General features: G+C 51.9%; 1 protein-coding gene across 1 annotated transcript; it reads right to left on the bottom strand.

Annotated features, from left to right (window-relative positions):
- Positions 1 to 3480: 3480 nt before the first annotated feature.
- Positions 3481 to 16642, bottom strand: MAG (myelin associated glycoprotein). The gene is made up of 9 exons (XM_007954837.2): positions 16597 to 16642; positions 16068 to 16436; positions 13962 to 14258; positions 13563 to 13820; positions 11615 to 11875; positions 5961 to 6248; positions 5493 to 5589; positions 4591 to 4690; positions 3481 to 3645 (listed from the first exon to the last, which is right to left on the bottom strand). The coding sequence occupies exons 1-9, from the start codon at positions 16640 to 16642 to the stop codon at positions 3481 to 3483; spliced, it is 1881 nt and encodes a 626-aa protein (XP_007953028.1).
- Between the last annotated feature and the right edge of the window lie 6675 nt (positions 16643 to 23317).

Genomic DNA, 23317 nt, shown 5'->3' with positions numbered 1-23317 from the left:
GAGCATGATACCTGTGTCGCATCACTGAATGTTAGTCACTCCTAAGAGAGGACCTTTGTGTCTGAGTCTTCGTTGTTTTCCAAACTTTAGATGCTTACCTACAACCTTCAGGACTTTTGTCCTATCTGGGAATCACCTGAAATATTTTTTGTTTAATGTATTTCTTTAAATCAATTCACTTGGTTGATCTTCTCCTCCTCCTCCTCCTTTTCATCTTTTGATTGAAAAAGATACCAGTTGGGAATGCTGGTTTCCTTCTGTTCTGGTACATACTAAAATCAAACATACATATCACAGCAAAAGAGAGGCACTCCCCACCCCTCCTTCAGATGGTCTTGGGCACCAGCAGGATGCTTGGGCTGCAGCTTGGGCAGCACAGGGTTACTGCACCAGCCTGTGCTATTGACATGCCCCTGTTCCTTCCCAGGGCAAAGTCCTCTGTGGGCATTCCTACCGGGCCAGACCTGCTGGAGCCGGGGTCTGTTGTCAGAGGCCAGGTGTCACAGGCAGGGCGCTGAGTGTGTGTGTGCAGATCAAAACAATACTTCCACCCCGGCTGCCTCATCTCACATGCCCCTCCCCAGCCTCTCCAGCCTTGTCGCTCATCCTGGAATTGTGCCAAACACCTTCCCACTTAGGACCTTCACATAGGGTATTCCTGTGCTGGGACAGGAGACCTCTTATTAAGACTTTTCACCCATAGGGAGACCTCCCCCAGTCCCTGAGACCCTTCCGTTATATACTCAACAAGCCCTGCATCCCTCCTTAAGGGTCGTCATCACAAGTTGCAGTCAGGATATTGTGTGCAAGACTATATAATGCCCATCTCTTCCCCAAGACTGCAAGGTCTATGAGGGAAGGGCAAGCCCGGGACCAGACTTGGAGCAAGCCTCACAGTGGGCTGTTTGACTGAATGACCACACAAAGGGTTCCTGTTTCAGTTACTCTGACAGAAATATACCACAGATAGGATAGCTGTAATAAACAAGATTTATTCTCTCTTACAGTTTTGGAGGCTAGAAGTCCAAGTTCAAAGTACCAGGCTCTAGGGTCTGGGTGAAAGCCCCTCAACCTTGGGCTTCAGCTCTACCTCTTGTCCCGGCCCACTGAAGCTAGAGGCTTTTCTTCACTCAGGCAGGAGCTGGCTGCTGAGGCTGGCAAGCCCAAGGTAGACAAGTGAAAAGGCACCATCCCAGTATTACCAAACATGGCAGGCCACTAGTTTAAGACCAGAAGAAGTCCCGAGATCGGCAGGCCATGGCAGGCTGTTGAACAATGACTTGACTACATGCAGGGTTCAAGAGTGCCGTAAGCCGGGGAGACCTTCCTCAAAGTTGCTGCTTATATACTGGAAATTCAGCTGCTCCAGTGGATTCCACCATGGAGTTAGTTACCAGTCTCACCAAGGAGAATAACTACATCCAGCTGCCCAGCCACTCACCTAGGCCCTGCCAAGCTGATACACAAACTTAACTCCCACAGTTGCCTTCCCTCCCGCTCACAGCCCCGGTTCCATCTGCATCGCTTCTTACCTCCTGCCTGTGGACTTCCCATTGCAGCTCAAGTGGCCTCACCACCTTCCCTGCCAAAAGGGTTCGTTTGTTCCTGCCTCTAGGCCTTTACTTTGGTCTCTGCCCTATATCCTCTACCTTCTTCAGAAACCAATGGGGAATTGTCTTCCTCAGGAAACCCCGTCCAAATGGCCTCCAGCCCTCTGGCCTTACTCCTACTGCTCCGTCAGGCCCCAGGCCCCTGTGAGCTCCCAATCATTCTCACCGAAAGGGCAGTGCAGTCCAAAAGTAAGAGCCAGGGCTCTGGACCGGCTGTCTGGGCTCAAATCCAGGCTCCACAGGACCTCAAGGAAGTGACTTAACCTCTCTGTGCCTCAGCTCCCCTGAGTAAGCTGATCATGACATGATCTCTTAGGGCCAGTGGTTCTCAGATGTCAGCGTGCATCAGAGTCGAGGGGAGGCCACACTCAAGCCCAGATTGCTGGGCCCCAGGCCAGAGCTTTGGATTCGTGCAGTGTGGAGCAGGGCTCTGAGAGTTTGCTGAGAAGTTTACAGGCACTGCTGCTGCTGCAGAGACCACACTTTGGGAGCCATTGTGACAGTCGTTCAGGACAGTAAATGGATGAATTAGTGTAAAATGGGTAGATGTGTGTGGCGTGTAGTAAGCACTGAACAAATGGTAGTTATTAATACCTCTTACACCAGAGTCTGGCCCTCTTTACTTTCCTAACAGGTGTTACAGAAAAACGTCATCTTGAAGCAGAGTCCAGAGCCTAGCAGCTCTGGGAACCTGGGAATCTCATCTAGCTTCTCTGAAACTCATGGCCCTGGGTGGTGCTTGTTTGTCATTGGCTGCTAACCTAAAGGTTGGTGGTTCCAACCCACCCAGCAGTGCCACAGGAGAAAGGCCTGGTGACTCACAGCCAAGAAACCCCCATGAAGCAGTTTTCTGTAACACATGGGTTCCCATGAGTCAAAATCGGCTTGTGCAATGGGTTTGATCTGGGTTCTTTTGTAATGGATTTGGTTTGGTTTCTCTTTTTTTTCTTTTTCTGGTTCTCTGAGCTCATGAGGCTGTCATAAAGATCCCTTCCCAGGAAAGTCTGAGCTCCCTGAAGGGGCCCCAGGGCCCAGAACACAGCTGGTGACCAGTTAACATTTCTTGAACCCAATGCAGTGCAGTTTGAAAGGCTGAAGCTGCCGAATGCAGGATGAATGTAAGAGACGGCAGGCAAACCAACACGTGAAATATTAGTGAGTGAGGCCAGGCAAGCGTGGGACACCATGGAATAGTGGGGACGATGGAAAATGAAAGCCTGCGTCCCTTCAGAAGGAACAGCTACCTTCTGCTTCAGTGAGTTGTGGCTGCGCGCAAACGTGGGTCCAGATGATCTGTGGTCAAAGCCAGGAAAGACACATGCTACGTGAAATCACCCATCAGTCAAACACAGCATGCTATGGACCAGACCCAGGCCACAGCCACCAAGGGAGACAATCCTTTGGCCTCTGTCCTCCACAAGGGCCCAGAAGAGGGCAAGAAGAAATCCTGTGATCATTCTGGAGATGGTAGGGATGGAAGATGCCCAAGGGTCAGAAATGATCAGAATCTAGGCAGTGTTTGGCTTTGGGGCATTTATTTCATGTCCCTTTTATAAAGGCCCTGGGAGCAGGTATTGGGACAGGAAACCAGGTAGTGGGTAAAAATAAATAACATGGACAGACAGAGCTCCCCTCCAGACAGATGAGGTTAAAGGAGGTCAGAGGGGAACAAGGATGGGGATAGGAAGGGGGCTGGCAGGGAGGGGGCAGCAGGGAAGGAGGGGAGGCCAGGCCCCCAGGACTCTACAGTCACCTGCCCCATCCCCTTCCTGCCCTAGCCCCACACCTTTCGGGAGGAAGGGAGCCCACAGTCAGTGGGGGCCGGCAAGGATCCTGAAAGGGGGTGGCCCTCTGACTGCCCCTGGCTCCCTCACTTGACGCGTATTTCAGCATACTCAGCTAGCTCTTCCGTCAGGGTGTAGCTGTCCTTGGTAGGTCGTTTTCCCAGATCCGAGTGGGAATAGCTCAGGTCCAGCTCTGGGGGCTCCCCTCGAAGGCCCAGCAGCCTCCTCTCAGATCCCAAACGCCTCTCGCTCTGTGAGGGGAAGCAACCCATTAGCAAGATCCTGTCCCCGCTTTCCCCAATGCAGAGGCCGGAGTTGCTTGCACCCCCACAAAGCCCTGGGTATATGCCCAGGCTCTGTGTGAACTTCTTTTTCAAGGACTGTTAGCCATGCTAGCCCCATAGTCCACCTGGTCCCACCTCTGCACACAACCTCCTCATTGTTTGAAGTTTGCAGAAAAATTCAGTTTCTCCAGGAAGCCTTCCCAGATTAAGCCTCCTGGTTGGGATCCCATCTTTCTAATATCTGGTAAGCGTTCAGTAAGTCCTTCCCCTATGTGGGTCTTGTATGGTCCCCTCTTCAATATGGAGATCCTGCAGGTGCCACTTCAGTTTCTCCATCATGCCTTCCATCCCCTTCCCACCCCAACACATGCCTTTGAATACACACATAGGACAGTGGCCACGGGCAGACAGAAAGGAGCAACAATGGGACAGAATAGACAAGGCCAGGACTGCTGGGCAGGGCTAGACTTGACCAGGGACCATCCTGAACCCCTGACAGAGACAAGTACACATGCACGCCAACCCCAAAGCCCGGCTAGGCCCTGAGGCAAGCACACTGAGGCCCCCGGAACCTACCTCCCTGGGGCACTCAGTGACATTCCAGGGTAGAGACCTCTGTGGACTACTGGAGAAGGAAATGCAGTCATAGACCCAGGTGGAGGAATGAGGGCCTCCCTTCAGCCCTGCATCCCAGTCACTTCACAGCCTCAGCCTGGGTACCAACACCACCCCTCCAGCCTTGAAGTCAGCCATATGCAATTTCTTCCCGTCTTGGCTCCTCTTTCCCTCTGAGGCTTTGACTTCCCCCCTCTGCCCCTCAGCCTCGCAGCACCCCCCCCCGGCCCCTCCCAGGCTGTTGGTGGCCCCGCATCCAGGTTCCCAGATAGCCTGTAACAAGACTTTGGCCCTCACCTCATACTTCTCTGGCGCCCCAGAGATGCGGAAGTCACTGCTGAACAGGACAGGGGGGTTGTCCCCCGCCGAGAAGCTGGGGCTCTCTGTCACATTCTTTCTGCAGGGCAGGACACATCAGCCCCAATGGGACTCCTTGTCTCCCTCTCCCCTCCCTGACTCCACCCCAGACTTTGGCCTAAATAACCCCACAGCTACTCCTGCTCGTCTCTCCAAGATGAACAGAGAGCCGCTTCAGAGTGACAACCCTCCTTTCCACCGCTGCCTGTCCCTTTCTGGCCTGTGGGGCTCCTGCCCTGGCTGAGGGTGACCGGCCTGGCCCCTGGTCTCTGCTTCTTCCCAGGGACTCAGCCTGGCTCTTCCGGGTTCCCCTCATATGCTCTGGGTCTGTCTGTCTCTCTTACTGCCAGGAAGTGGAGCAGGGAAATGAACTCATTTTGAGGACAGCTGATAAGTATGTGCCACAAGTAATAGAAATAACAGCAGCAGAGTCGTTCCATAGGGGTGGTTTGGAGCTGGGGAACCCGTGTGTTACCACAGATGTTTGTTATTGTTGGAATCTTCTATGCTGGGTGCTGTGGGTGCAAGCCACACCAGGGGTACCTGGTCTTTCCCCATCACACTGGAGTGTGTAGGGAGAGTTCCTGGATGGAAGGCAGCAGATAGAATGTGGGGAAATGGGCAATGATTCCTGTGATGTGCTCAGGCCAGGGCAGGCATGCCCCTGAGTAACAGTGGCTGACATTCACAGGAACCCTCTCCTCCATCTAGCTGTATTCTTAGAGCAGAATCCCACCCTCACACCCACCCACCCACCCCCTCACACATGGAGGCCTGCCCTCCTTTGCCCACCCTTCAGACTCCAAACCCCTTGGAGACCCCAGGCCGGCAGGCCAACTCACTTTCTGCGAGTCTGCGTGATGTAGCAGACAATGGCGATGAGGACAGCGAAGGCAACCACAGCTCCGACGGGCCCAATCTTGGCCCACATCAACCGGTCTGAGGACAGAGAAGACCCAGGTGTTCTCGGTGCTGCGGGTAGTAGTGGGCACCTCTCGGTTCTTAAGCAGTGGGCTGGGGCACGCGTGGTGGTCAAAGTATGTCACTGGGACTTCCTTGCACTGACCAACCAGCATGGCGGCCCTGGACTCCCTTTAGTTGGCAGAGCCCCCAGGAGAAGGGCAAGGAAGGTGAAGTGAACTCAGGACAGTTGCTCCTTCCTAACTGAAAAGGGAATCTTTTCCCACTGTATCAATCTGCATAGCATGACCCACGCTTGCAGGCTGATGGACAGCCTTGGGGAGAGGCGCTTGGACCCAGGAGGAGCCTCCACTCCTCTGTGGCTCCCATCCCAAGGCCACACCACTCACGGGCTCCCTGGAAGGGCAGCTCCAGGCTCTTGGTGCCATAGAGGTTTCGGGAGGTGCAGATGACTCGGGGTGGGGCCTGGGCCTGCCCGCGCAGTGTGAGGATGCTGGTGAGTAGAAGGCCGCTGCGCTCTGAGTACACGAACTCCCGCTCGGTATCGTTCACAGTCACGTTGCGCGAGGGCAGCTCAAAGGCCACGGCAGGCTCTGGGTTGGCCTTCACCACACACAGGCATTGCACTGTGTCACGGGCTGCCGCACAGTGGGACTCCAGGAGGATCATGGGAGCAACTGTGGAGGCAAGACTAAGAGTGGGCTGGAGACCAAGGCGGCTGGCCTCTGGGGACTGTGTAGCCTGAGGGCAAGGCCAGGATGGCCAGAGGGACAGATAAGCTGCATTTTCTGCTTTGTGATATCTCTTGCACTGTACCTAACTGATTTGCCTTACAAATCACAGAGCTCTTCTGCACAAAACCCCCTAGTTGATTACTAAGAACAAAATTCTAGACCTCAGCTTGCAAGGCCTTTCAGGACCTAGCTACTCTCTAATGTCCAGTAATCCTTGATCATTCCTTTTCAGTCATACTGGTCTCCTTGTTATTTGTCAAACTCATGGAACTTTTTCCCATCCCTAGGTCTTTGTGCTTCTCCCTCTGCCTGCAACACTTCTCTGGTGCACCTACCAAGCCTACTCCCTCACTCCACACAGGTCTCTGCTCAAAGGATGTCTCTTTCCTTGACCACCCCTTAGAAATCGTACCCTGCTTCTGTCATCATACGGGAGCTCTGGTAGCATAGTGGCTAAGGCACTTGACTGCTAACCAGAAGGGTGGAGGTTCAAACCCACCAGCCACTCCTTGGAAGGAAGGTTGGGCAATCTACTTCCGTAGTGATACCGCCTTGGAAATCCAAGGAGGGGTTGCTGTGAGTCGGGTCCAACTCGACAGCACATAACAACAACAACAACAATCTGTCATCATAAGGAGCTCTGGTGGCATAGTGCCTAAGGCACTTGACTGCTAACCAGAAGGTTGGCGGTTCAAACTCAAGCCCACCAGCTGCACCGTAGAAGGAAGATGGGGCCACGTACTTCTGTAAAGAGTTACTACCTTGCAAACCCAACGGGGGTTGCTATGAGTCAGAACCGATTCGATGGCAGTCGTTTTGTTTTTTTTTTTCTTGGTCACTCATCATACATAGAGTCTCGGGGTGGTGCAGTTAACACACTTAACTGCTAACTGAAAGGTTGGTGGTTCAAGAACACCTAGAGGCATCTCAACTTTTGAAAAATCAGCCATTGAAAGCTCTACAGAGCATTTGTCTGTTCTGATACCAAGAGTCACCATGAGTCAGAACTGACTTGACAGTAACTCGTTTTCAGTCATCATTCGACCCCTGCCTGGCTCAGGCTTTCTCCCAAGCACTCATCCCTACCTGTGTTCTATAGTGATATGGTTGGTATCTTATATTCAGGAAGAGCAGGTCTTGCTCTGTTGGTCTCCGCTCGGAAATGCCCCTCACATCTAGAACATGCCTCTCGCACAACAGGAACTCTGGAAACACTTGTAGGATGAGGGAACGAATCCTGCCTCTCTAGCCTTGTCAAGCCCTCCTGGTTCCACACAGAGAGGGCCAGCTTCCACATGCAGCCTTCTGCCCTCCCCTTTCGGTCTTCCTGTAGATGCCACTGTTTACTTCCCTGAAGCCCCTTAGAGTCAAACATCTCACAGGGCTCCCCACGGCAGCGAGCACTAACGATCGCTTTGTTGAGCTTTGCTTTGCTGCCACTCATATCACAAAAACAGTACTGGTGTGGTTTTTAGCACAGTGAACATCACTAAGATCGACTCAACGGCACATAACAACAACAAGACAACTACGTCCTCTCTCCCTCCCAGAGTCAGACCACCCCCTTCCTCCCATCCCCACCTTACTCTACCCCACCCCCACCTGCTCTAGTCTGAACATGAAGGGAAAAAAAAAAGGAACCCACTGCCAGTGAGTCTATTCCAACTGACAGCGCCCCTAGAGGACAGAGTAGAACTGCCCTGCAGATTTTCCAAGGCTGTAATCTTTATGGAAGCAAAGCCCAAACCAAACCCATTACTGTCAAGTCGATTCCAACTCAAAGCGCTCCTAGAGGACAGAGTAGAACTTCCCCATAGCGTTTCCAAGGCTATAATCTTTACAGAGGGAGCTCTGGTGGCATAGTGCCTAAGGCACTTGACTGCTAACCAGAAGGCTAACGGACTGCCTCATCCTTGTCCTACAGGGCAGCTGCTGGGTTCCAACCACCAACCTTTTGATTAGCCCCCAAATGCCTTAACCACCGTGCCACCTCCCAACAAGTATGCCCCAAATTCTGTTTATGCAGTCATGCATCATGCTTGCTGTAGTGTTAACTAATTAACATACCACATAGTAAATTAATAACAACAAACTGACTGTTATTAAAAATTTCTTTTAAATAGCAGCAAAGAAAAAACCCTTTTACTCTAGACTGTACCGCTGAGATGCAAACACAGGGAAAAAAAGAGTACACCGCTGCTGTTCTGGTGAGAAAGTGTCCGCCCTGGTCTCTGTAGGAGCTGACACCCTGGCTGGGCATGTGGCTGGTATCCCTGCAGGTTCATGGGCAGCCTGAGAGACCTATGCAAACCTGACATGATACTAGACAACTCCAAGTCATAAAAGAATGGAGAATTTGGGGTGAGGCAGCTTTGGTTTGAATCCAAGGTCTGCCACCTACTAGCTGGGTGGCCCGGATCAGGTCACTCAGCTTCCCTGGGCCTCTGAGAGGGAGTGTCATCTATCCACACAGGAGTTGTTGTTATTTGTCATCGCGTCGGACCCGACTCATAGTGACCCCTCCTTGGGTTTCCAAGGCGTCATCACTACTGAAGTAGATTGCCCAACCTTCCTTCCCAGGAGTGGCTGGTGGGTTTGAACCGCCAGCCTTCTGGTTAGCAGTCAAGTGCCTTAGGCACTATACTACTTAACTCCTAGGGGCTACAGGGACTCCTAAAACAGGATTGTATTATATTGTAAATCCTTTATCACACCTGTTGTTAAATAGAACCGTTCCAGCAGGGGGCGTGCATGAACCAAGCTTTGCCAGCGGGCCTACATGGCCAGCATTCAGCCTGGGGTCAGTGGCACTTAATGAAGGTTTCTGACACTGCTTGTGTTCTACAGGAGGTCTAGGAGGTCTAGGACTTTCCTGGAAGGATATGTGAGTTAGTGAGGTATATATGTTCAGGTTTTCCCATCAGGTTCTCAAGGGCTCTCTGACCTCTTAACTTAAGGGAGAAGAAAGTGGCAGAATGGGAGGCTAGTACTTTGGTGAGCAGCAACTGTGGTCTTAAAAGCTTGCAAGCAGCCACCTAGATGCAACAATTGGTCTCTCCTCATCCAGGGCAAAGAAGAATGAAGAAAACCAAAGATGCATGAGGACAATTAGTCCAAGGGACTAGTGGACCATGCCAACCTTAGCCTATATGACCATGAGACCAGAACTAGATGTTGCCTGGCTACCACTGTTAACCACTCAGAAAGGGATCAGTGTGGGAGGTCCTGAATAGAGTGAGAGAACAATGTGGAACAAAACTCAAAATCATAAAAAGGTCCAGGTTTACTGGCCTGATAGAGCCTGGTGAGACCCCCGAGACTATGGCCCCTGGTTACCCTTCAGGCTTGGAACTGAACTCACTCCCATGGCTTACAGCCATATGCCAGACAGGCATATGGGCTGAACATTTATATCAGATAGATATACTCCTTAGAACAATCAATTGTGGAAGGGCAGTGTTTGCACAGGGAGATAGCTCAGGGGGTAGGAATGCACAGGAAAAAAGGACACAGGGAAGAGGTAACTACAGGGAGGAAGTGGGAAGTAAGCTGTTACACTGTGGGGACTGCAGTCAATATCATGAAACAAAATGCATATGAAGTGCTGTATGGAACATGAATTTGCTCTATAAACTTTCACTCAAATCACAATAAAAAAAATTAAAAAAAGAAGAGGAGGCTGGGCTCAGGGTGGTGTGTATGCAGAAAGCAGAATACTGCACAGGCCGTACACCATGATCACATCACCTGCTGCAAGAGCAGAGACTGGGAGAAAACATGCCCTGAGATTAAAGTCAGCAGATCAGTGGGCAGCCATAGCTTTGCTGTGGAAAATGGCGCTCTAGGAATAACCTGTATGTGTATCTACCACATACGGATTAACTGAGCATGTACTATGCAGCAGGAACTATACTGAGTGCTTTGCATGTTGAATCTCATTGAACCTTCTAGCGAATGTGGTAGTGGGGACCAAAGTGGGAGGCATAATTGAGGCCCAGAGAGGTGTAGGCAGTCGTGTAGAGTCACACAGCTGGTATATGGCAGAGCCGGGATATGAATCTGTGTCGTTCTAATTCTAGGACCCATGCTTTAAGCTGCCGGCATTGTGTTTGGTAATCAGAAGAGGAAAGGACAGTGCTGATGATTGGCGTAAACTGAGCAGCTACTGTTGCCAAGCCTCTGTGCTTCTTATGTTTACTTGTATTATATAATCCCTCACCGATCCCCATAAGGCAATACTTTTTAAATTATTCCTCACTTTACAAAGGAAGAAACAGAGAGCCAGAGAGGCTAAGAAATGTTCCCAAAGTGGCATGGCTGGAAAGAGACAGGGCCAGGTGAGAGAAGGAAGAGCCAGTATCCACTTGAGAGTCTAGTGTCAGAGATCAGGCCAGAGCTGAGAATGAAGCAGGGGAAATGGGGGTGATGGAGGTAAGACAATCCAGAGGGGAGCTGCTGGATGAGCAGATGTTAAGCTGGGACTTAGGGGCTTGGACCAGGAGTGCCTGGGAGATGTGGGGGTGGTGCCGTCCTCAGAGAGGAGGCCAAGACAGGTGCTGGTTTGTGGTGGAATAACGGGTTTCACCTTCAAGACAGTTAGCCTTTCATGTGCCTCCATCTCACTGCCCTGTCCGTACTATATCTCATAATAAGCTTGGGGTCCTCTTGGTCCTACCACCTCCCACAGAGCTACACAGCCCTTTGCATATAGCAACCTCTCAATCACTACATTCTCATGTAATAACATAGGATGTGACCAACTTCAGGCAGCACAGGAGAGTGGAACCAGACCGCACAGGTTCAAATCTCAAATTCTATTTCCTAGCTGTGTGACCTTGGGAAGATGTCATAACCTCTCAGACTCCATTTCCTCCTCTGTAAGATGGGAATATAATAGAACTTTCCTCACAGGGATGTCATGAAGATTAAATGAGTGAGTAACTGTACAGGGCTTCCAACAGTGCCTGGTACATAGTGCCCCACAAGGGTGAGGTGGTGTCACGGTTACTGTCTTAGTTACTACCAAGGAGGCAGTGACCACAGGATCCAGAAATATCTTTGGTCGAGAACCCACCCTCAGGATGTTGGGCACAGTGTTCTCAGATAGGATTTGATTTCTTTGCTGTGGGTCCAGCATCCCTCCCCTTCCCATCCTAATGTGCTGGCGAGGACAGGTACAGTTGCCCAGGTTGGGATGCTTGGGTGCTTTCTAGTAACCTAGGTGTCCCTCACCACACCGTCCACCCCTAGCAGGGAGAGTGAGCCCACCAGCCATCCCTCAGTGGGGGTGAGAAGAGGGGGGCACTCACATTCCACAGACAGGTTGAAGGCGGTGGCCCTCTGGCCATACTGGTTCTCAGCCACGCACCAGTACTCCCCATCATCTTCTGGTGTGACAGCCGGCAGCTCCAGCTGCAGCTCGCTCTCGTAGATGACTGTGGCCAGGATCTGCTTCTCCTTGAAGATGGTGAGGATGGGGTCCGGGTTGCTCTGTGTGGAGCACAAAATGGAGACTGTCTCCCCTTCCACGGCCACCACCGTCCCATTGACCGTCGGCTTCCAGGGTGCATCTGGAGAATAGGACAGGGGACATGAGGATCAGGAGCCAGAAGGTGCCCCTTCTGTCGGTCAACCCCACCCCCAAATATGACTCCAGAGACCCTGCACCTAACACAACAACTCAGGATTGTCAGATAACCCCAGGCCTCGCTGTCTTGTCTACAAGAGTAGGGTCTCTGCAGCCAGAGGGCCTGTGTTTGAATAAAGGCTCTGTCTTTTCCCGGCTGTGTGTGGGCATGTGACTTAACCTCTCCAGGCCTCTGTTTTCTCATCTGGAAATGAGCTTAATAATAGTTCCAACCTCATAGGGATGTTCATTCAACATTTCCTGACGACCTACGAAGCATCAGGCGCTGTGCTGGCTTGAACAGGGTAAATGGAGATCCTGCTGGTGGGGGGATGTTGTGAAAGTAAATAAAACAAATAGTTGCAAAAAAACTAGATGGTGCCCGGCTACCACTGTCATCCACTTGGAAGGGGATCTATGTAGGAGATCCTGGATAGAGAGGGAGAACAATGTGGAACAAAACTCAAAATCATTTGGAGAAAAAAAAGGGCGGGGGGGACCAGGTTTGCTGGTCCGATGGAGCCTGGTGGAACAACTGAGACTATGGCCCTAGCTGCCCTTCAGGTCTGGAATTGAATGCACACCTGTGGCTTCCAGCCAAACAACAGACAGGCATGAGTTGAACATTTACCTCAAGTAGATACGCTCCTTGGAAAGAACAATCATGGGAGAAAGAAGGGCTGCTTATGCACAGGGAGACAGCTCAGGGGGCAGGAGTGCATGGAGGGATGGACACAGGGAAGAGGTAAGTAACTATGGGGAAGAAGTGGGAGGGGAGCTGTTGCATTGTGGTAAACTGTGGTCAATGTCATGAGACAAAGTGTATGTGAACTGCTGTATGGAAAGTGAATTTGCTCTGTAAATTTTCACCCAAATCACAATTAAAAAGAAAACATATAATTGGCAAGATGGGGGTGCTTTGGGGATAACTGGGAGAAAAATAATGGGGTGGGGGTGGTTACAATTTTAAATAGAGTGCTAGGAGAAGGGTTCACTGAGGCTAGAAGGAGATTAAGGGTGGAGAGTAGCCAGGGGATGTCTGAGGGGACAGGATTTGTGTAAAGCACTCAGTAACTGTTAGCTGTGACTGTCATCGTCATCCCCAGCCCAGAGCCTTTGTCTCCATAAATACTTGTGAATGAATGAGTGAATGACTTCTCCTTGCTTCCCAGCTAAGAACCCTTTCCTGACCAACCCTTCCTCCCCTACCCCATAATGTTTGTGTGCAAACACAGGGCTGGATGAAGCCTGGGTTCCTCTCCCTGCTCCTGTTAGAATTACATGGGGCCTGTTTTAAAATGCAGATTCCTGGGCCTCAACCCAGACCTCCTCCATCAGATTAGCTAAAGGCTGTCCCCTGAAAACTAACAGACTTTCCTAGGTGGCAGGGACCCTATCTGTTTCGTTCCCAGTCTTGTCCTCAGGTAACAGGAGTGGAGTTGGTGCTCATCAGATATTTGGGAATGAATGAAAGGACACATTGACCTGCAACCCTCCTGGCCATCTTAGCCTCAACAGTGTTTACGCCTGTCTATGCCCTCTCCTGGCCCCGGGTGGGCCCATTTCTGCCCGTTATCTCTCCACTGCAGGTCCAGCTCACAGGGTGGGGGTACACAGAGCGCACAACTCACACATGACGCTGAGCCCCACGGTGCGGTTGTCCTGGCCATAAGCGTTCTCTGCTAGGCAGGCGTAGACACCGTCCTCCCCCGGGGTCACCTCGTCCAGATCCAGGAACAGGCTCTCTGCCACGGCCTCCCGGAGCACGGTCCCATCCCGCATCCAAGTCAGCAGCGGGGGCGGGTTGCTGTCAGCCCCACAGAGCAGGCTGACGTGGGAGCCCTCAATGGCCTCTACAGAGGAGTTCATCTCCACAATCACGGGGGGATCTGGGGCCGACAACACAGCAGGGTCAATGGGCGGGTCTCTCAGACCCTGCCCTGGCCCCACCTTGACCCCACCCACCCACAGCTCGACCCCACCCCAGGCCCCACCCCTGGCCCCGCCCGCCGGCCCGCACCCTGGCTCACACTTGACGTCCAGGCTGGCATAGCCCTCGAACTGCATGGTGGTGTTGGGGAAGGAGGCCTGGCAGCCCAGCCGGTGGCCGTTGGCCTCCCTAGTGGGCACGAAGTGCAGTAAGGACACCTGCACCCAGGTGCCCTCGTCCTCCCGAAGCCTACCCAGCACGGTGGGCTCCCCCAGCCCCTCGTGGCCCAGCCAGCTAAGCTCTGGCCGCAGCTCTGGGCAGTTGTCAGGCACCATGCAGCTGACCTCCACCTCCGTGCCTGCCACCACCTCTGGGGGGACCACGATGTTGGGGGTGTCTGTGTGAGGAGGGAAGAAGGAAGGCTGAGAACCAAGCAACACTGGGTTTCCAAAAACACCCCCACCCACCTTGTCCAAGTCCATTGCTGGTACCGCACCTCCTCCCTAGTCCCTGAACTCAGAATCCCTTAAATCTTTTCTCCTAGCGGTTACGCGTCACCCGGAAGTCTTCACAGACCCAAGCGAGATGTGATAATAATGAAAATAGCAACATTATTGTCTGTGAATTTTAAAGTATTTTAAACTTGCTCAATCCTTCCAGCAATTCTGGAAACCAAACCCACTGCCATAGAGTCCATTCGATGACTCATAGTGACCTTTTAGGACAGAGTAGAACTGCCCCATAGGGATTCCAAGACTGTAAACCTTTATGAAAATAAAGTCAAAACCAAACCCACTGCCCGACTCAAAGCACCCCTAGAGAACTGCCCCATTGAGTTTCCAAGGCTATAAATCCTTATGGAAGTACACTGCCTTGTCTTTCTCCTGCAAAGCGGTTGGTGAGTTCAAACCGCCAACCTTTTAGTTGGCAGCCAAATGTATGCACTACACCACCAGAGCAATGCCAGAAGGTGGGTGCTATTATTATGCTCTGTATGCAGATGAGGAAACCGAGACCAGTTAGTACCAGGCAGAGCTGGACTTTGAACCACCTGCCTTCTGCAGAGTGGGCTCTTAGAACTGTGTTATGTTCCTTAAGAAAATGTTCTCTTCCCCATGTTTGGTTTGGTGTGTGTGTGTGTGTGTGTGTGTGCGTGACATGTCCAAGAGATGTGTCTGTGTCTGGCTGTGCTTGTGGAGTCCCTTGCTGCACCAGGTTGTCATCTGGTTCCTCAGATAAGCTTGGTGTTGGTGAGGAGCCTGAATCAAAGGGCTTGGGCAGTGGGACCTCTCTGGAACCAGGCTGTGAGACACGCTGCCCTGAGAGCCAAATCTGTCCCTCACCTGCAATTTATTTAACCTAAACGGCTTTTTTGAAATATCTGAGTTAATGGCCAGTACTTAAGAACGAGATATTGTCTCCATGTGGCACAGATGTTTATGCGCTCGACTACAAGCCAAAAGGTTGGCATTTCGGACAAACCCAGAGGCGCCCCGGAAGACGGGGGGCGATCTGCTTCCGAAAGGCCACAGCCTTGAAAACCCTGTGGAGCACAGCTGTACTGCGCATGCACAGGGCTGCCATGCGTTGGAACCTGCTCCACTGCGGCAAACAACGGCAATAACGTTTAGGGATTGGGAGATTGCACACACACACACACACTCACACAAAAAAAAAAAAAACCACAATTCTGGTTTCTCTTTAAAAATCAGAACAAGGCTGGGCCAGCATTGCTCTCTAGAAAGTTAGCCAGCGCGGAGTGTCCTGTGCTCTGAGGCGCTGCTCTGAGAAGTTGACAACTATTTAACCTCTTGAGGTAAGTGCTGTTCTTATCCTCACTTTACAGAAGAGGAAACTGAGGCCCAAGTTAACTAAGTAACTTGCCCATGGTTACCCAATGAACGCAAGGATCCGGAGCTCCTGTGCCTAACCCTGGGCCCCACTGCCTGTCTCCCGGGTATTTCTAGAAGAGTTAGAGCAGCCGTTTTCTTCAGGACAGGAAGCTGTTTTGGGCCCTGCCTGGCTGATTTCCGTCATCGGCAGGGAGTGTGTGGGCAGTGAGGTTTGCATCCTACAGCTGAACTAAGACTTCTCTTGATCCAGACCTCCCAGAGAAGGGTGCCGGGCAGGATTTCCTGCTGGCCCCTGGGCCTCCCCATCACCGCCCCCAGCCCCTGAGTGCCCGCACCACCTCTGAGGGACTCACTGATGATGTCCAGGACGCTGTGCTCTGAGAAGGTGTACTGGTTGTAGCCTCCCAGGTCTCCTCGGAAGTAGTACTTGCCCCCCAGCTCTGGGCTGAGGCTGCTGAGGAGCAGAGTACAGTTGCGCAGGCCCAGGTCCCCCAGGAGGCGGCTGCGGCCCTGGAAGCTCTCGTGAACAACCTGGGTGCGGGACTTGAAGACCACTGGGGGGTAATTCTTGGGGTAGGGGCTGTTGAAGTACCAGACGCCGTGCACGACAGCGGGCCGCAGCTCATCCGGGAAGTCGAAGCGGCAGGGGATGGAGACACATGTCCCCTCAAAGGCCGAGATGGACGAGGGCATCCAGGCACCCCAGTGGCCCCCTCGAGAGGCTGCGGGCAAGCAGGGCTGCTGAGGGACATGTCCCGCCTGCGTCTCTCCCCTCCTGCTCCTGGCCCCTGCCACCAGCCTCGTGATGCAAGGACCCACAGGAACAACCCCAGCTACTCTGGGGCCAAGGTCTCTGGCTTCCCAGCACCCCCCAGCCATTACCTGAAATCATAATCCAAAACAGGGGGAGCGCCGTGAGGAATATCATTTTGTCCAGCAAGTGAGCACTAGCTGGAGAGAGGAGAGAAGGTTAAAGGCCAAGGGAAGCGAAAGGAGATGCCTTGTAAAAGGCTTTGGCAAAGGGCCTGCTCAGATGTTAGCTGCTGCTACTATTATTTGTAAACGAAACATGGACATGGACATGGACATGGCACTGACCATGTGCCAGACCTGTATTAACTCATTTGGTCTCTTTGAAGCAGATGCAATGATTATCCATCCCCTTTTTATAGCTGTAGCCCAGAAGAGTTAAGTAACTTGCCCAAGGCCACACAGCTGGTAATCGGCAGAGCTAGGACTCAAGCTTGTCTCCCACTGTGGAGTCTTACCCACCAAGCTGTCCTGACTCTACTTATTTTATCTTCGTCCCCATCAAGCCCCTCGGGAGCACAAGAGTCGAGAGCCAAGGCTGGAGCAATGGGAAGCAGGAAGCAGGGTAAGGGAGGAGGAAGGGGGAGTTGGTACCCTGTCCCTCACCTCAGTCTCCCTGAGTTGGGAATCTCGTCTGGTCCCACTTGAAGCCGTCAGCCAGCCAACCTAGAACAGCAGCCATACAAGTGCAAGGGGTCGGTGACCCGGACACCCACTGTCTTTCTTTCTGTATCCACCATGGGTCGTAGGACAGGCCTATTGTAAAGCTGCTCTGTGGCTGTCACTGCTTGCGACCCTCCCACACAGCCTCCCAGCCACTCCACACGGCAACTCCCCTCCTGAGCCAGAAAGTGGGAGAACTGTAGGGAAAGAAAGGGGAGCAGCAGAGCAGTGAAGGGGGGTGGGGTAGTGGTGTGGTAAGTGGGGTAAGGGAGCAGATGTCCCACGGCTGAGCCCTGGGGGTGGCAGGCAGGGACCTGGTCCCATCAATGACCGGGTTTCACAGTATCAGCATTCCCAACATGCCGTGTGAATTCCTGCCGCCTTCTCCCTCCCCACAGACGGCCCTGGTGTCCCCACCCTCCACAGAGGCCAGTGCCCCACACAAAAGAGCCCTGTTCCCTCAGGGTGAGGCTGTCTCATCCCAGGGGAGCTTCTGGGTAGGTGGAGGCTGAGGGAGGAGGCAGGCACTCCTGGCTGGGCTCTGTGTGGGGCAGGAAGGACGGAGGTAGGGGCTAGTGAGAAGTCTCAGGGGTGAAGCCACGACTTCCAAGTGGCTGTGTTTCTCCGCCCTCTCCACCCTCTTTCCGTGGACACAGACTCATGTGGTCAGACACATGCAAACACTGGTACGAAAATGTGACAGATTTAGATCCAGCCAGTCAGAGCAGACTCATACAACAGAGACTCATTTGGACACACATACGGAGCCCTGCACTCAGGTGCAGGCCCTCAGAGCCTGTGCCCACCATGATGTGCAGGCGCGTACACACAGTCACTCACAGATGAACACCTTGACTGCCCTCCCTCCACCCACCACATCTGACAGACAGGGGCATGGCATTCAGGCGCGTGCACACACACACACACACACACACACTGAGGAGCAGCTAGATCCACCCACACATGCCGCTGGACATGTGGCAAGCTCATGCACCTGACAGGAAGAAGAAAGAAAACAGCCGAAGGCCAGACACATGGTCCGGGGTGACATGTGAAACAAGCATGTAGACCACACATTCGCAACGAGAGCAAACATTGGTTCTTTGGAGGGATACATTTATAGATGTTACAATGACTTGTGGCCTTTTAAAGAGCCACAGTGCATAACCACATATACCGTATATCTGTAGTCTTAGAATTTCTTGGCAAGGGGCAATTTGGAAAAACACATCTAAATGTTTCCTTATGGAAGAAATACTAAAGAAAGTACTGGGTAATAAAGAAAGTACTGAGAAATACTGATGTAGACTAAGATTCACAGAGGCGAGGTGTGTGGGCACACACCTGATGCGCACTTTCATGTGCACACACACACTGTTGTTCATCCTTTAGTGCATGCACACACGCATACACACATGCACACACCTGCTGTGCACCCTCATGTGCGTGCACACACAGACCTGCACATGTGCACACACACCTGTTGTGGGCCCAGATGCTGGAACCTGCTCAGTCCCAGCCCACTGTCCCCCCCATCTCCTAGGTCACAGGATGCAGAGTCTGATCACTTGGACATTCTTCTGCTCTTCACCTGGTCCCAGACCACCTTCATCCCTAACCCTCCCAAGCTTGGGAGCTTTAGGTCACCTGTTCCTACAGAACCTGCAGCCACACGAGGTACTGAGAGGGACCTCTCACTGTTTCCTTCTATGGTTTCTTCCCAAAGTCTCGTCACTGTCCCTGCCATGCCCCCAGCCCATTCTCAAAGCCGTCTGACTCACAGTGACCACCCACCCCCCAGGTCAACTCACTTTGCCCAGGCCTCTGGGCACCCCTACCCCATTCTCTCCCACCCTCCAGCACTCACTTGGATCTCTTGCTTCTGCACCCTCTGCTCAGCAGCCCAGCTCACAGTCCCCTGGCCTCCCAGGGTCTAGGGCCCCACTTTGCTGGCCCCTCCCCTCCCCCCCGGGTGCCAGGGGCCGCCTGCCTCCAGGGCCCAGCTCCTCCCTGCCCCCGAGGGAGGGGGGCACAAAAGGGCCCTTGTCACTACGAGGCTCTGACTGGGCAGCCTGACGCCTGGGTTCTACTAGCTCCTTCCTGGAGGGGACTGGGGACGGGGATGGCTGCCTCACTGGTCCCCCCTCCTCCATCGCCATGTACCCTGATTCTGGGTCCTGGGCAGAGGGTTCTGATGCCTCTGAAAATTTCAGGTTGAGAGCAGAACGCTTTGTCTTCAGCTCCTAGGGAATCTTGGTGGCAGTGTTAGGTGTAACCCTGGTCCTGAGAAGCCAGCAGAGGCCACTGTGGGCAAAAGGAGGAAACAGGACCTTCCCACTCTTGGCCTCAGTCACCTCCATGCTTTCTAGAGTCACTTCACCTCAGTTACTCTCAGCCCACTCATCTGGGTCTGTTTTCTGCTAGGTTTGTATTACCATCTGGAATGACCCGATGTATTAACTGTCTCCTCTCCTCAGAACACAGCCTCCATGAGGGCAGGGGCTTTGTTTTACCCTCAGTCTGTCCCGGCCTGTGGAACAGCTCAGACCCAGCGTTAAACTTCATCAGTGGAGAGAAGGTGGATGAGCGTGTTCCTCAGATGACCTGTGGCACCTACCGACTCAAGGCCTTTGTCATGTGGCCTTTCTTCCTGGAAAGCCCTCCCCACTCCATCCCACTCCCCACTTGGCCACTGACCACAGCCTGTTCTTCCTGCTGGAAGCTGTTCCTGAGCCCCTCACAGAGTCAAGCCCCTCCACTTAACTGTTGTCTTTCTCTCCTGAGAAAAACTGAGCTTGTTTGTTCCTCTGTACTCTGTGGGCTCCATCACTCACTAGCTTCCCCACTAACACGGAGCTCCATAGGGCAGACTTTCCATTGTCTGTCTGTCTTGTTCACCACTGTGGCCCCTAGAACAGTGCCTGGTACATAGAAGGGGCTTGGCAAGGGCTGCCCTGACTTTTTGGGCTGTGAGGACCCTCTGTGTACACATTCCATAGTGATCTTACTTCCTCTTCAGTCCCTTCCTTTGCAGGGACTCAATGGAGGGGAAACTGGGGGAAGTGTGCTTAAGTGTAGTCATGGTTTGACCTCGAACATTCAGCCACACTGATGCATCTTCTGTCCTCCTCTGGGCCAGGGCAGTGGGGAGGGAGACAGGGTCCTTTCTCCCAAGGAAGAACCCCAGAGTGAGAGACAGGGAAATCCCTCAGACTAGGGAACGAGGGACAGGGAAGGCTAGGAGGGGGAGGGGGAGTCCCACCCCCTCCTCAGGCTTCATGATGTCAGCCTCTGCTCGTGCCTTTCCCAGTCAGGGACAAAGGCCCATTGAGAGTGGGGTGGGGCTTGAACACTTGGGTCCTGAAGAAGAGAGGGGATGGGTCCTGAGTGTTGGGCAAAGACACCCAGAACCTGGGTTCTCAAATACCACAGCTTCAGAGTCAACAGCAGCCCCAGAGGGTCATGTGTCTGTGGGGTTTGAGACTCCCTCTCCTCTCTGGGTGTGAACTGAAGGCTGCCTGGGGTCAGAGTGCACAGGCAGGCGCCTCCCACAGACAGTGGTGTTTCCGGTCTCCAGACCACTGGAGTGAGGCAGGTGGGGTGAGTGTGGGGCGGGGTGCGGGATGCTGGAGAGCTGGAGTGCGTGTGCTCTGCCTCAAGGGGTCATCGTGGCTGCCAGTGTAGCCGGGGCTTCCGGTATTTTCCAGAGAAGGCAGGAATTCAGAAATGTCTTAGATTTGGGAAATGTCCTAGATTTGGGGACTAACCAAAGCATTGTTCAGACCCAGCAAAAACTCATGTCCAGGCAACATCAAGCTCTCAGGCTCACCACCCCCTGGTCTTCTGAGTGGGAGCTGGAGGCTTGGTCTAACCAAGAAGCATTGGCCTTCCTCAGCCAGAGCTCACAGCGTCAAGCCAATGGTCCTCAAAGTGCGGCCCCTGGGTCAGCAGCATCAATATCATCTGGGAAAAACCAAACACACTGATGTGCAGTCAATCCCAACTCATAGCAACCCCTCCTTGGGTTTCCAAGGCAGTATCGCTTCAGAAGTAGATTGCCCAATCTTCCTTCCGAGAAGTGGCTGGTGGGTTTGAACTGCCACCCTTCTGGTTCGCAGTCAAATACCTTAGGCACTATGCTACCAGTTAAAAATATAAATTCTCAGCCCCATCCTACTACTGAATTGGGAATTCTGGGAGTGTAGGCCAGCAATCTGCATTTTAACAAGCTCTCCAGGAGATTGCGGTACCCACTAAAGTTTGAAACATCTTCGCATCTTCTCTTATCTCTAGGATCACCTTGGAGAAACCTTTTGCTAAGATGTGAGAAGAGGAAGGGGTGTCATTGAATTTAATTAGCAAATTCAACTTTCCCACCTCCCAGGTATTTACTTCTGTCTCAGTTCTCTAGTGCTGCTGTAACAGAAATACCACAAGTGGATGGCTTTAACAAACAGGAATTGATTCTTACAGTTTAGGAGGCTACAAGACCAAATTTGGAGGACTGGCTCTAGAGGCTGGGTGAAGGGCCCTCGACCTCTGTTCCAAGCCCACTGGAGCAGGAGGCATCTCTTAACTCAGGCAACTGCTGGCTGCTGAGGCTAATGAATCCATGGTCAGCAGGTAAAATGGCATAATGCCAAGATCATGATAGGTTCCACACTCGGCCAAATGCAGGGCCCCCTTGTGCCAAAAGCTAGAGACTGTTCCCGAAGGTCTTCCACACATACAGGAAGTAGGCCACACCCCAAAGCTCCCTTTCTACTGATTAATGTCTCACAGCAGATTCCACCATGAAGGTGATTACAATCCATGGGGAATAACTACATCCAGCTGCCCAGCCACTCAGAACCACGACCCAGCCAAGTTGACACACAACCTTAAACTACTATAACTACCTTCCCTTCTCAACACAGGTAGTTGCCAACTTATGATATATTTAAGATAAACTGAACCAGTTTAGCTATCATTTTCTTTTGTTTTATACATCTGTTAGTAATACTTACTACAGACGATGTTACAGCATATAGTGTTGCAATATGTACTTTGCTGATGTTATTGTCAGATGTTCACTTGTTCAATGTTATGATTTACTGTTCAAAATATTGCCGTGTGACAGGCTATTTTTTTTTTAAAGAGGTATTCCACTTAGTTAGAACTGATTTATGACAGAGTCTTTGGAATGGAACCCCATGTAAGTTGGGATTATCTGTGCTAGCCCTTTATATCTATGAGGCATTTGATGATTTCCAAAACAATTTCACACATATCTCTTTGTCTGAGTAGCTCAACAGCCAGAGGAGCAAAGTACTGCACACACTTCTCTCCCTTCACAGAGCAGGAGGCAGAGGGTCCCAATGGGGAGAACTGCATGGGAGCTTGGCAGAGAAGCAGGAGACGGAGTTCTCGGCATCCGGTTCCTCTCCCTCCCTGCCCCTCCTGTCTCCACTCAGAAAACCCCTCCTCCCAGCCCCTCAGAAGACAAGTCTCTCCTGGCTTCTGAGGCAGAAGACAAAGTTGGTGGTGTGCAAGACTGACTGGGCTCCCAGTTGAGTTGAGCTTGGCCTGCAGAGTATCAATTTAAATAACAAATATCTTTAATGAGTTGCCACCATTTTTTAAAATTAGAAAATGTCACAAAAAATAAGATTTCCCATTCTCTTGAGAAATCAGAAGCTCTAGCCATTCTAGGCCTGCATTTGGCCATGGAGCCATCTCCTGGGAACCCCCCTCAGGTGAGGCCCCAGGCCTCACCACTTCCTATACCCAGCATGGAAGCCAAATGGCAGCTGCCCTTCATCAACATACCAGTGCTATTTTCTTATGAGCTAACAAGAAAATGAAATACTTCTTGTATCTCTGTTTTTATTAAAAGTGGGAAAATCAGAAAGAAAGGGATAAGAGTTTTTAAGAATAATAGGAGAACAAACAGCAGAAGAGAAACCAGATGATTGGGACCTTCTAAAAATTATATTTTTGTGTGTTTCCAAAGACTTCTCCAAAAGAGTCCAAAGAGAACCTACAGATTGGGAAAAAATATTTGGTAATGACATATCTGACAAGGGACTTATCTCTAGAATTTATAGAACACTCCAACACCTCAATAACAAAAAGACAAATAATCCAATTA

The sequence above is a fragment of the Orycteropus afer genome, unplaced genomic scaffold (assembly GCF_000298275.1).
Source record: "Orycteropus afer afer isolate SDZICR_OR568_19922 unplaced genomic scaffold, OryAfe1.0 scaffold00476, whole genome shotgun sequence".
Classification (NCBI taxonomy): domain Eukaryota; kingdom Metazoa; phylum Chordata; class Mammalia; order Tubulidentata; family Orycteropodidae; genus Orycteropus; species Orycteropus afer.
The sequence above is the reverse complement of the archived record's forward strand: the minus strand, read 5'-3'. Positions and strand labels throughout refer to the sequence as shown.